The following is a 14,869-nucleotide window of genomic DNA, read 5'->3' as shown; positions in this document are numbered from 1 at the left end:
TATGTTACTTAAAAGGAAAGTAGTAACATTTATGGAAAACTACACGGATATTTTAATATTTCCAAGAGTTCTTCCTGTGACAATTTTAATCATGATGAAATTTGCTGTAATTTTTTTTTTTCTTCTGGGTTCATATGTTTTAACTTACTGATATGTCAGGCGTTCTTGCATTTCTGTATTTCCTAACAGCATAAACCAATCCTTTTAGGGAATGACTCAAAAACTTATTAGAGAAACAATAATAAAAGTTCCTTTATGCCTTAAATAGTGCACTGAATAAGCATAAACATCAGTGTTCGTGACTAAACCAGAAGTTCACGTTCAAGGTTAAGTTTCATCTACAGGACAGAATCTATTCAAGTTATACTAGTTATGCCTTCTGAAACAATATGACATGACTGATCCATGTGGAGCAGTTCTAATTTTCTTTGCTTGTGGTCAAATGTAGGAATTAGACCGCTACGTCATTCAGTAGCACTTGATGTGTTTTCTGTCATCCATACGAATATACAATTACCAAAGCACATGCAGATTTCAGATTTAGTAGTTTTTCAATAGTTATGCTTTTTCATCATTGCAGATAGAAGGAAATAATTCATACTTCTGAAAGAACACTGCGAAAGAGGCATATATACATTTAACAGAGAGACAAAGCAGCGTTACCAGACATAATGTTAATAAATTCACACCTGTAATGACCAAGTAAAGCAGAAATTCCTTCAAAAGTTCGATTTTTGGAGGAAGACTGGCCATTTCAGCCCCTATTATGGAAACATTCTGAACAAGCTTCTCGGATAACAGCAGTTAAGGAGGTTCTAGATTTAAACTACCTGCACTTCCATCAAACAGTAGTTTAAACTAATCCAGTTTTAACTGGCAGTGTAACAAATCAGACAGCTTTACAGTTCACTTCAGCTGACCCAAGCAAAAACTGTTTCTGAAAGATCACCATTTCCTACTCACATACTGGTGACCCGCTCTTTACATTGGTACTAGAAAATTTCTGACCACACGCATATGCGTAGGCCACTCCACTGATCTGGATGGAAGCTGGAGTTTTTTTTAAAGGTTATTTTTCACATGGACCACCAAAACAACTTGATTTACCATGTACAGTGGAAACCCAGAGCTGAAGGTAAGGATGAGACTGCTCCATTTGGTGACTGTGTGCCTCAACTGTCTTGCTATGGTTCTGAAACCACAATCTATGAGACTAGACAAACCAGCTTCTCACATCTGAGCTCAAGGGTTGTAACTTCCATCTGAAGTGACAGGATCTTCTTGACTGTCTTTAACTAACCATACTTTTAAGTTTTAATGATAATAGACGTGTATTAAAGTACTAGAGTACTAAACATTAAAACAAAGCTGCCAATGACTTGTTCTGGGGTGAAATCATGCGAACGCTTGTGAGAAAGGGACTGCGTTGAAATGATCTAATATCCCTGGAGTTATTTAACAAGACAAATGATTGTTTTTACACTGAAGGGCAAGTATAGACTGTGCTCTGCTCCACAGTCCTGGTCTCAGACTGCTCCGTCCTGAGTGTGGAGAAGGTGCCCTTTGTGATACATCATATAACTATGGTCCCAAAAGTGCAGGTTGGAGAATTAACTGAAAAGCGCTGCAGCTCTTGCTCTTTCTGTGTGCCTGGCTTTCCAGAAGAAACCAAAATATCTGGGAGGAGATTCAGTTTCATTCCATCATGCTTTCAAAACCTAGCCAGGTATGAATCCAGGTACCAGGAATGCAGGACTTACCACGGAATACACTTGTCATATGCATACACATTGCTCACAGCAACCACTGGCTTGTTTTGTTTCACTTTACCCAGGTTCTAAAGCCAAGGTAGCTTGGATATCATAAATAAGACATTTTTAGGTGACTTGGTTTTTCTGGAGAATGGAGACTAACAATTCCCGGTCTCAGACACTTAAAGCCTTTTGAATTTAGGCAATTAAACCATCTTTTAAATCTCTGGACTAAATATACTAGCTACTATCCTGTTCAGAAGTTTCTATTATTAGATGTTCTGGATAATATGCTTACACAAATTTTCTTTTTAAGTCATGTAGTTAGAGAAGGAGGTATAAAAATCTGCAAATAAAAGTTCTTTAGAAGAGAGAATACATGAAAAATTTGTGATCTTTCATTGTGCAGCTAAATAACCACAGATCAGATTTTTAAAGGCATTTAGTAGGGCATTGCTTAATGATTTTAATTGGAGTGCTTCAGGTGACTTAAAAACTCATCTGTGAAGTGTTCAAATTGAAAATAAATTACTTTTTCAAATTGTAAAAAAAAAAAAAAAAAAAAAACAAACAACCCAAAACCCAAAAAACCCCAAACAGGTGTTTAAAAGTTGCAAGACAGGTCAGAAAACATTCATTTGTAGGAAAAAAAAAAATATATTTCTACTAATGGACCATTTCTCAGGTAAAACGCACTAGTGTTGGAATAGATGATGCATACTTCACAGAATGGTAACGTTCTCATAAAAAAACTCATTGCCCATTCTGTGATAGGGAAAAACTCAGCTAACGCTGTATGCTGAGCTTTATAATGTTTGGATGGCAATTAGAGAACCCAAAATGTTTAGGTAAGAAACATTTCAGTGCATAGCTTCTTAGTGAGCAAAATCCTTGTACTGCTTCTAGATTTGCTGCACAGTTAGGCTTTTGAGTGCTTTTGGGTAAGTGAACCACTTTTAAAACCAACCATGGTACTGAGAAATTTGAGTAACTACATTTAAAATAAATACCTGCTCTTTATGAATAAAGTCCTGTTTAATGTCTCCAGTTATTTATAAACCTAGATGTTTTTAGCAGAAAATTATGTAGTAAAACTACAATTACTTCACTACATACATAAGAATGAAATTCAGAGATTTGTTTTCCCACAGCATGACATAGTTACAAGGCATTTCTTTCCAAAAGGAGTGCTAAATGCGATGTTTTCTTTTCTGGTTAAAGAACTGTATGCTAGAGAGATTTCTTTATAGTAGGAAGGAGTCATCCTCATATATACCACTGCTGCTCTTAACCATCGCTATTTACTTTTATTAACGAGAGTGCTATGTGGACTGACATAAGTGACAGGTTACTTAACAGAATATTTTGAGATATGTGGAGCACCTATAAATTCACCCTGCAGATGCCCTATCACTCAAGACCAGAGGTTTTGTATCTGAAGCCTATCTGCAGATGCATGGCTCAGTGCACAAGCACACGAGGTGTTCTGCTCCCAGGGCCAGCTTGGTTCTCTCCACAGCCAAGTGCCAGCAAAGCCTGCAGCCTGCCTGGGAGAATTCTTAGGGGATCGGAAGGAGACTGGTAGGGAACATACATGTGGGCAACATCTGGTAGAGCTTTGATTACCCCTAAACAACCTCTCCTTTTATCTTTGAGTGGTAATACACTTGTGCCTTCACACTGAATCTAAGCAGTAACATTACACACCTGTAATAACCTGGAGATGGGTCCCCAAGTTGTTCATGCAAATAACTAACAGCAATGACAGCTGCTCAGCTAAGCATTTACTCCAACTGCAATAGCTCTTGCAGCTCTTAGTGAAGGTATGGCTAAAGATCCCCAGATCTGTGTGAAAGGTGTTCAGAACACACTTCTCAACAAGCCACCAAAGCAGCTCCAGCTCTCGTGGAATATACCACTTTAAGGCCTTGATTCAGTCTGGTACCTATTTTGACTACTTCTCCTTTCAAAGAGAGGTTGGATGGGGCTTTCAGCAAGCTAATCTAGTGGAAGACATCCTTACCCATGGCAAGGGTGTTGGAGCTAGATGGTCTTTAAAGGTCCCTTACAACCCAAACCATTTTATGATTCTATGATTCAGTTTGACAGCTATTGATACAAGCAACCTTGATTACTATTTGAATAGTCCTTCCAAGTAAGGAAGACATTTTGATAGGGAGGGTCTGAAAGACAGACTTAGCTCTAGAGGTATAATGCTTAAGGATGAAGGCATGTAAGCTGCTCTGGTTAAAGTGAACTTTGAAGATCACATTGGAAGGAAACTTAGATGGATCTGCAGGACTTCTCAAGAGTATTGTATCAAAATGATCTTCCTGAATCTGTCCTACTCATCTTGTAGAAATAACTGCTGTTAGAAATGACACTTTCAGACAATGATGCAGTGCAGAGAATCCTGAACATATCTGTTGCCTGTCAAGGGATCACATTATAAGTCACTTTAGGCCATTTTGCAAAAAATCGGTAAAAATATGGCACAAGAACACCCACAGCCCAAACTAAGGAGAAGCCTGTCACAGATAGCCTTCCTCATAGTTGCCTTCCTCTTGTGCTGATTTCATCAAGACTGTCTATTTCACCACAGAATCAAAACCACATCCAACAGCAACCAACAGCCTTCTCAATAGACAAGGAAATACAAAGCACTGCAGAGGTTGCTGCAAAGGAATTATATGGTTGCAAGAAAGTACTGACTCATCCTGAGAAATCTGCTGGAACCTAACCAGCCTAGGAGTAAGTTCGTAGAAGAATATTGGCTGTCATCACTGTGGACAGAAGGCAATTAAGGATTAAGTTTAAAAAAGTAAATTCACTTGAAAATTAGTCCTTACTGATCCCTCCACTCTCAAGTTAAGTGAGAGGTGGTAGAGAATGCTGGCACTGACAACACAGATGTAACTGCTCTACTTAGGGAATTGATGATTTATACAACGCAGAAACATCTCTCTTGATGAGCAGATGAGGTAAAAAAACCAATACAAAAAGAACACTCCTCCACCATAGATTCTGTGCACTAAACACGAAGGAAGGAAAAGCATGATCAAGCATAATGTATCTGTGAGGATAAAACTAAGTATTCAGTCTTGATCGTCGTGGTGCAGGCATATCAACATTATGTTAAATTGTCTACAAACTGGTACTCAAACACAAGGTTTAAAAAAAAAATTCAAAAAAATCACTAGCATTTTTAAAGGTCTGTCTGGAAACAAGAGTTTGAGCATTATTTTTCCATTAGCTGGTACTTGTGAAATTGCTTTCTAGAAATAAAACTAATGCATATATTGCATGTAAAATTTTAAAGAATAATAACGTACTTTGTGTAACTGCAGCATAAATTAAACCTCAATTTAACAAGGCTACTGCAGAGCTGCAGTATTAGCTATTAATTATAGGTAATGGTTGAAAAAAATATTTCATTTTTAAGTGGCTTTACAAATATTAACTTTTTCCCTTAGCTCTGAGATACAGAGAAACCGAGCCTCATAAACCATGTTTAGTGTTTTCACTATTACTTTTCTAATAGCGCCAATATTATCTGCAGAAACTTAGGGCCCTCCTTGAGGAGCACTAATTCTCTACTCATCCTCTCAAAAATATTCCACACGCAAACCAACAAAATGCTGTTTAATGAACTAAGAAAGACAGCTAGGAATAATGATCTAAATCTTTTGATCCTGCAGAGCTTTACTTGGCATATATTTGGTAGGGATTATCATTAATTTACTTAAATCCCGTTCTGATTCAGTTCTGGAATAGCTGGGAGCTAGACTGGTCCACAAAGTAATCTGAAATCACCTAAAGGATATTTTAATTTAAAACCGTCATCAGCAGATTCCACAAGGCTATCCTCATGACAAAAGATTGCTGGAATGTAATGGTTCTCTGGTTAGAAACCCCTTCCTCTAACCTTCTTCTCACTTATGGGAAAGCAAAGGACCAACATTATCAATTTTATACCAGATTATGGTTTCTCCTGTGCTCCAGGGAACATCAGCTAACAATTTAGGACATTTGTTTTAAATGTGGAGTTACGAATAGCGAAATTAGGGACTACTGGTAAGTACCAAAAGCCCTAAACCAGGCTGTTTCCAAGTATTTCACCGGCTTATGAAACTGTAGAAAAGTGGAGGCAAACTTGTGATAAGGGAATAATTATTTTTAGTTTACAAGGAATATTGGAAACTACATGAAAAAACTTCTTACCAAAACATTTGATGTGCAAAGTAAGCGTTACTTATTTGCTACAAAACCATTAAGGATAAAAATATTTTTTGTCAGACCACACTTTCATTTACAGAAACATGGACTAGTGGTGAGCACACCCCCGCTCACCACAGTAGAGTGCTGGTATGTTTACCATGAATGCCTGCACTGTGGTGCAGATCCCTTTTCTTCCTTAACCTCAGGCACTTTAAGATGCCAAAAATTCCCTTTATAGTTAATGGAGAGTAACAGGCATCTCCAGCAAATGACTCACTCCATCCAAAATCTGAATTGCTTTTTGGAGATGCCACTTCCGCCATGAACTACTAAGGAAAGCTGACATGACTAAGTTCCTAATTTAAGTGCCTTAAATTGTAGGCTAAATTTAGGAAGAATATCTGGGCATACAGATTATTTGTAATGAGCCATAAAAATTCAAGAGAATCAATGTTAATAACGCATTTAAGTTCCTATATATTTCAATGGCATGAAAGATACACTTTCAGAAATGACCTCACCTATCGGCTCCCTTTTTTTCCTTGCTTTTGAGAGACTTTTGGACAACTATGTGAATAATGGAAGACATTTTCATGCTACCATAATCTGAAAATTTAATTTGCTAGTGATCAATTCTTTGACAATTTTATTCACAGTTGGAAAGTAAGATCCTGCCTATATAGAGAACGTTATAATTTTTCATCTCCTGGAAAAATATAATTTAACTTTGAAGTTTTTCTTATAATACATCAAGTTAGGAAAATATTAAAAACACCTGGTTCTGGAATAAGAAAAGGTCTATTCTTACTGAATCAAAGTTAAGACAAGTGAAGGATATCTTGTCAGAAAGTATGAATTAATATTTCAGTTTATTTATAAATGTATTGATTTATGTATAGATTTACTTGGATAATAAGCATTTTAGGTATTCCTCAAGGCGTAACAAATACTATCCCATACCATCAAAATAGATACATACGTAAGACAGTATGCAGGTTTGAAGCTGCTCAGTGGTCTGCGAGTTCCGACAGCTGGATATAACAGCAAATCAGAGTCTCCACTAGAGAAAGTCTGCTCTAGTTCTGCCCGAAATATCCTTTGCTGGTGGACTAGTCGTATTATTTTTCTCTGACTTTATTTCTTTATTTTTACTTTTGTACATCTGGTGTGTCATCCTTTCCTTTTACTCGTCTGAACTTTCCTCTACTTCATGAGAGCTCTTCTCAACTCGAAACTCACTTTAAACCCAACTGTTGTTCCTCCTTTTCCAAACCTAAAACCTATTTTTCTGACAGTATGAGAAATGACAGATGCTAGAGTTCCAGCATAAAGACTGGACTTAGTCAATGACGGATTGTCAACACTGGCCAATAGCAATATGGCTTTCTAATGATAAAACACATAAATGATTGTACTTTCAGTTTAAAATAAAGAAACAGTGATTTTAATTACCTGACATCTTTTTCAAGTTGTGCAATATGTTCTTTCTGTAGACTTATTTGAGAATCTCTCTGTTGCACAGTTTCAACGAGGTATTTATATGGCTGTTGTACTTGACTCAACAAAGAATTTGCCCTGTCAAGCTGGGAAAAAAAAAGAAGTATTACTGTTTAGTGTTATAGATTTTATAATTTCTGAAGCACAATTACTTGTTTATGATTGAATTTTTATTGTATATTATGGATTATTATCAATTGCATAACAATACAAAACCTCAAACTGTTATTTCACAAACAAATCTGAAACAAATGACCCTCAAATTACTATCTACTACATTATCCTCTAAATTTTCTGTTCTAATTGTACGGTATTTTCACTGCAATCATGATACTGCTCTCTACACTTCCCTAATCTGCATTTTCAAGAGTTTTAATGTAACAGCTTCCACTGACGATAAAAAATGAGCATAGACAAGGCCTCTGTTTGTTGACAAGTGACTTTTAAAAACAGTGTATTATTACAATTTAAACACAAATCTAAACACAAACACAGTAGTAATGGAAGAAAAGTCTCCTTTCCTCTAATCAATTACTGTATATGAACAGTGAAATCCAACAGGACGTTTACAAGAGTAGTATAAAATAACTGTCATACCCATAAGTAAGAAATAAACCTTTCTAGCCATATTCCCTGAACAAATTAGGATCACTAGGTCTAAAAAGCTTGCATGATATAGCTTGCATCTTGAGCAATAAAACAATGTCATTCACTAAAATATGTACAGAATTAAGATCCCGCATCAATATTTAGCAGTTTCAGCAGCTGGAGTACCTACAAGTCAAGAATACCAACTAGATTCTTTAAAATATAAATTAAACTATTTTAAAGTTTAGATACAAACAGGTCTAATGGAATAAATTCAATGGAAAATGGTTAAGCTTTCCAATTAGTTTATAAAATTTCTGAATAGTTTAAACAATCTGCATTTGCCAAAATTAGACTCAGAAGCCAGTTGTCCTATTTTGTGTTGTTCCAAGGAAGCAGGGGGAAAAAAAACTAACCCTTCCTATAGACCTAGCTTATTTAAATAGTATTTCAGGACTTTCCTAAAATCAGATTTTTCTACTCACAATTTTCAAAACATGAGACTGTTTCTCTGATTCCATTACATGTTTATTGCAGTTTTACTGCCCTCTATACTCTGTCAAATGTGCAAAGAACTTATAATGTAATGGTTCACATTTATTAAAAAACAGAATATAGACAAAATTTTGCTTGCTCACGTTACTGGCCTTACTAAAAGGGGAGTTTACCTCATATTTTAAAAAGTTAAATGAGAGACAATAACATTGCTATACTCTAAATTAATACAAATCCTTAAGTATTATTTAAATACATTAGTTCCTTCAGGAAATACCTATTCTATTTCAAAGTGAAATCCCAAGTTTACTGTAGAGAAGTCATAAAAAAAAGGCAATCATCTTCTTGAAGAAACTAATTATCTTCAATAAATTGATAAGCAATTAAAAAAACTATTATTTTTCTAAAAGTACAAGTTATCAAAAAAGGTCCCTTTCAGGAAGTAGAGAGTCTTTACATGACAAACAGGTAATTCCAAGATATAGAGTACTAATATCTAGGATGGTATAAAAACTGCAGTATAAAACCTTGACGCCGACATTATAGGAGAAGATTAATCCAACCGATCTTGTTTGGAATCCTTTTCTTGATAGCCTAAGAACTTTCAAAGGATGCTGTCAACACAGTGTGAAGTTCCGCATTGTTCTCACTGATAAGAATGCAAGTACTTCAGTGGGAAAGGACAACTGAGGTATTGTAAACTTGGGCTGATGCTGCTAAATCATCTGTTAATTTGCTAACTTTACCAGCTAAAAAGCATGTTGCTGGTAACAAAAAGGCTATCCATTCCCTCTCCATGGTGGTGCTTTGCTGACTGTTTGATACTATAAATTTAAAAGAGGTTGTCATTAAATAGTAACCAATTAAGCATTAAATGCATTTAATGGATCAATTTTATTAATATAAACAAACGTATTAAGCATTATCCTTGAGCAAAGGCATTATTTTTTGTAAGCAACCTTGATTTCTTTCCATCTTAATATACAAGAATTATGGAAGTATTTCTGTGTAATTCTTTTAAGTGATAAATCTACTACCTTGCAATTGGACATTTATTATTTATCCTTGAATGGGCATCTTTATGAAGCTGAAGGATTTCATCATTGATCAGCTTGATCTATACTCTGTCTTTCAGAGAGAGACGTCAACCTGCTTTTAGTAAAAATGTTTCAATCAAGGCATACAAAAAGCACAAATACGATGTCATGATGAAGGCTCGAAAAAGTCATTCAGCAGCAAGCCAAATACATCAGTTTAGTAAATTTCTTTATTTAGGGTATCACTTTTACTGTGTACTGACTCAGAATTTGCTTTTTAAGTCACCCAAAGACCATATTAGCCTTCTAGACACAAGAGACCGTCAATCCATCAGTTCTGGCACTGTTGTGCAAAACCTCTGCCAGGTGAATTTATTCCAAAATTTAAACTGGACACTAAACGTAGTAATTGCAGTACTTGCAGAAGCTGATATATATCCTTCCACTTACTTCAACTGAGATTATTATGAAGTGAGATGTAGAGGCAATAAACTGATTATCACTACCTGAGGATCTTTCTTGGATCAGGTCATAAGAATTCCTTTATTCTGTTTGTCCTAGACATGGCCTAGACAATCTTCTGTAGTATGAAATAAGTCTCAATACCTACTTTAACATTGCAGGTCTGTGCTATAGAAAGCAACAAAAAGAGGACTTTAAGGGAAAATTATTTTCTAACGTTGTATCACAGACCTGAAAATAGATAGGATCCTGCAGTTAAATAAAGCCCGACAAACTATAATGGGACTAACTGAAGACTGATCAGTTTTTTCAGCAGCTGAGCTTTTTCATAGGGTTCCAACTTTCAAGCAAGCACATTATATCAGACATCTATCAAATGAACGAAATTATGGAGAAATCAGTATTTTGTTCTTGGTAATGCTGGACTTCCCCAGAAGATCAATATGATTCCTTTCTACAGAACTCAACAATTGGTTGAGGACAGTTCAAAAAAAGAATCTTAGAAAGGGCATCCATTGTAGTTATTGCAATCTTTTTATTTTCCTCCCTCCTTTAAAGAGCTTAAAAAAAGTTCTATCATAAATACTGTGGTGAAATACCAGTATTTAATCCAAATTCGAAAGAAAAGTTGGTCCAATCACTTTGGCATCAACTGTCAATCCATGTTCACGATTTCATCTAGATGACTGAACAAAATGTCAAAATGTCAACCAAAAGAATAAAAATGGGCTACCTGAGTATGCTGTAAGCCAGAGACAGGGTCTCTGGTTTCCTCTTAAAAAAAAAAAAAAATACTAAAAAAAAGACAGACAATAGCTTGGAGTAAAAATCTATCTTGGCCCAGGGGATGCAATAAAGACAGCAAACAGAAGTTCAAGAACTTAAACTATATAAAGATAACAGATAGCAATCAGTATAAAACATGAAATACTGACAATTTACAGGAGGAGCTACAACTTCAAGGGGAAAGTTGATACTAGCAGGCATAGAACCCTTAGAACAAAAAAAATGGGAGCAAATAAATCCTATAAACAGTACAACCCATTATGGCAGAGATACAGTAAAACTGTATATAATGCTGAAGAAAACACAGAAGTTTTCATTAAAATTTTTTGCTCTCTGCATGAAAAAGAGTCAGATGATCAGCTTGTATAACATTAGAATGATGAACTGTTTTCCAGTTTACTAATAACAACTGTAAACTCTTCATGCACATATTGAAGGATGGCAAGCAGAATGGCTTAAGTAATGGTTATCAAAAAAAATGGCCTAGAACCATATGCAAAATTAAAAAAAAAAAAAAAAAAAAAAGAAGAAAGAAATCTGGTGAAGCATTCAGACCTGACTGCCAGACATGAGTTTAACAGATAGCAGGTCTTAAAAGGTTTTATTTAACTTTATGAGTTTGATGTTAACAGGTTTCGTAGCTGTGCCTTAGTTATCTGCAAGACATTTAACTTTGTACTGGATGGCATTTGATTTAAACTATACAATTATGTGATAAAAGATCAAGAAAGGGCTACATGACATCTCATGGAAGAATAAAAATGAGGTGAAGATGTTCTAGGGGAATTTTGCAAGAGTTTGAACTATAGTCTCTGGTACTGAATCTTTCATCAGTGATCTAGAAGCAAAGATAAACCCACTGTAGATAAGAAGAAATGTATTGAAGTAGAAACCAGACAGATTTAAATGAGAAATAAAGCACAGATTTTATTAATGATAGTGAAAGAATAGTGATAGAGAAAATAACTAAGGATAACAGTGGATTTACAAATCTCTTGATGTTTTCAAGTCAAGAAGACTTGAAATATATGTTATAGTCAAATACGAATTACTAGGATATATCTATGAAAAATCCATAATAAATTGTAGTATTTGTTAAAAGCAACTGGACAAAACCTTCACTGTTCACGTATCTTTCATTGAAATAATATAAATAATCATATATATGCATATATAAAATGCATGAAACCATGTAATTTTAAAATATGTAGAAAATGCAAGTATTTGCACGATGAAGTATGTGGGTTATCCTAGTAGTTATCCTAATTTATTACTACCATGGTTTTTAAAATCAAATTGTTAACCACATTCCTGAAACGATCAGCTGAGAAATCCCATATGGCGGCAATATCTAACAGTAAATCTCAAAGTTCTTTGGTTCCTAAGACAAACTTAGAAGACAATCTTAAAAATATTTCAAAAAATTAGTTTGCTCTAATTCTGGGAGATTTCAAGCTGAGTTTTGTTTAGTGTTTATTCCCCATGCCAATGTAATATGTGATTTCAAGTATTACGTACAGAACTTTAAAAGATTATGAAATTAAACTCATTGTGACAAAGTAAAAAAAAATAATTAGTTTTTTTAAAAAGCAGCTTATGTTAAACATTCCCCAGATCCGTATATTCAAAAGACTCAAGAACTGAACAATGTAGAAAAGGATTTACAGAAATATCTTCAAAAGTCATTTAAGAGAAGAGCTGTGTAAAAAGTAACACGGTATTCATTGAACAATTAACTATCAAACAGAACAAACTAGTTTGGCTAGCTGGTCTTCTGTTCAGAAATCAGAACGTTGTCTGTCTGGCTTACATTCTTGTTTAGCCTGTAAAGTAATCCCTCTTCTGATCTTCATTTCAAAATACAATATAAACTTCTTTGAAAACATTTAACATAGAGTTTTGGTTAATTATGAGGCCAGTTTTTGACATCAAATAGATAATAAACACTGTTTGGAAAATATTTCATTTTATGAACAGCTGTTCTGCAATGTTTATAGCCTCTACACATTTGATTTTTTGTAGCAGTAATTTACCTCTTGTGAAATCTGTGTTACTTGTTCCTTCTGATGTTCCAGATCTTTTACAAGCAACGAGTTTTGCTTTTCTAGCTGCAGTAATCTCCTTGCCAAGTGAACACTGTGCCAATAAAAAGCAAGTTCAAGTTGAATTTTTTCCAAAATATGCAAAAGAAATTCTCACATTTATACTTCAGAACTCGATTGCCTTAATTTTTCACCAATTCTTAAATACTAATATATACGAACTCATAGTGAAACATGCAGAATGGCCAAAGTTAGAAAAACAATGAAAATATTACAAGATTTAACAGCACTGAAATAGCATTCCCACAGTTATGCCATTGTAATATTTTTTACAAAGTAATTACCTACGTAATTTGCACAATACTACACAACTGCAGTCATCATGTCAAAATGTTTCAACTAGTTATGAGTATTTATTTTTTAGCAACTTTAGGGAATCGCCGTAATTAGCTTCTCCTTAAATATTAAAAAAAAAAAAGCACATTAATATAGATTTTGTAGTAGAACACTGGAAAACGTAGTATTTTATCATTTTCAAAACGGAGGCAAAATTCGTTTTGCCTGACATTTAATATGCTAAATAATTAAATGTTATGACCACTTTTTTTTTTAAATAAACTCTTATGCAGTTCCACAAATTAACTCAGAAGTGGAGACAAATGATTATTGAGTTATTTAAACACCCTAGTTAAAAAATTAGATCTTCAACCTCTTGCATGTTTCATGTCCAAAGTCAAAAGAGCTTATCATCAGTTCAACAGCATAGTTCCATAGGTAGCAACGGGAAGATTCAGTATGCAATTGCCGAGCCTACATCCAGAGATCCAACCTAATCTTTGAAGCTGTTATTTATCATTTAGTTGTATTCAATATAGTCTGTAGAGCCTCGCCTGACTATATTCCACTAAAATGGACTCACGGATGGTGAACTGAAATGTACTCCAAACTCCATTGACTGTATTGGCTAGAATTGAATTGGTTATAATGGGAGGTCAGATGCCAAGTCTCTGTGTTAAACCTATGACTAGATGTCTAAATTTATGTATCCTGTAATGAATCCTGCCATCTTGGTAGGATTCAGCAGCTTCGTGGCTTATTATCAAAATCGTATCTAAAGGATTTATCACTGTACGTGTCCATGTTTAGATACTCTGGTTACCAATCTATTTCACAACATTGACATGGGAAATTCAGAGCTCTAAAAATGAGGAAGACATACAGAGCTAATACCCCTTTTTAGTGTGCCTTAACCACTGGACTAATGGCTCTCCATAACAATCTAGCCCTCCAGTCAAATGTGTGCTGTTTTTCAGAAATTCGTATATTGAAGAAAGGGAAAAGTCACTCCAGTTCAGATCTTAGACTCTAAATGCTTACCAGCCACAAACTGAAAATGTAAGACTGTTAGTCTCCAAATAATGGACAGCAAAGTGTTACCCGGTTCTTGACCATGATACTGAATCTGTAAGAGTGTAAGTGGTCTAAAACAGACTGACAGGCAGATTATATTTACCCTTAAGCTGAGGCTTAGAGTGTGTAAAGATATATGAGTGTATAAACTTTCCCTGAAAGTTTGGCCAGTCATAACCCCCACCTTCTCCTCAGTAAAAGGGAATACACTTTTAAATTTGGCAGAAGTCTTAATATTCTTCACTTGTGTTATAAACCTACCCTTTCACACAGACAATCTTTTACTTTCGCCTTGTATGAGAGGAAGTAGCTGAAATTCTCAATAGTGCTCACTAAGAGGTTGGTTCTCTCAGTTCCTCATACAAGGAGTGTTTGACTGTAAACAATAATTGAGAAAAAAATACGTTAATTCTCCAAACTAGTTATTTGGATTTTCATTTAGGAGGTATGAGATGTTAAGATGTTAAGATCCCATCTAGTACAAAAGAGAAATGAACCACTTCTCTGATATCTCCACTTAGGGATCTTATACATTAGCTAATAGAGAGCAAGGGAAAACATGGATACCTTCCCATGCCAACTT

General features: G+C 35.0%; 1 protein-coding gene across 5 annotated transcripts in view; it reads right to left on the bottom strand.

The window, feature by feature from the left end:
• Window positions 1-14,869, bottom strand: part of PIBF1 (progesterone immunomodulatory binding factor 1) — a 125,209-nt gene that overhangs the window by 24,799 nt on the left and 85,541 nt on the right. For all 5 annotated transcript variants that reach the window (XM_063335490.1, XM_063335479.1, XM_063335501.1 and 2 more), the window contains 2 exons: window positions 12,868-12,970; window positions 7,422-7,552 (listed from right to left, as the gene is read on the bottom strand). In XM_063335490.1, coding sequence (XP_063191560.1) covers window positions 7,422-7,552; window positions 12,868-12,970 — 234 coding nt within the window. The remainder of the gene's footprint in view (window positions 1-7,421; window positions 7,553-12,867; window positions 12,971-14,869) is intronic.

Source organism: Chroicocephalus ridibundus, chromosome 1 (assembly GCF_963924245.1).
Source record: "Chroicocephalus ridibundus chromosome 1, bChrRid1.1, whole genome shotgun sequence".
In the NCBI taxonomy this organism is placed as follows: domain Eukaryota; kingdom Metazoa; phylum Chordata; class Aves; order Charadriiformes; family Laridae; genus Chroicocephalus; species Chroicocephalus ridibundus.
Note: the sequence above shows the minus strand (reverse complement) of the source record. Positions and strands in the feature narration are given on the sequence as shown.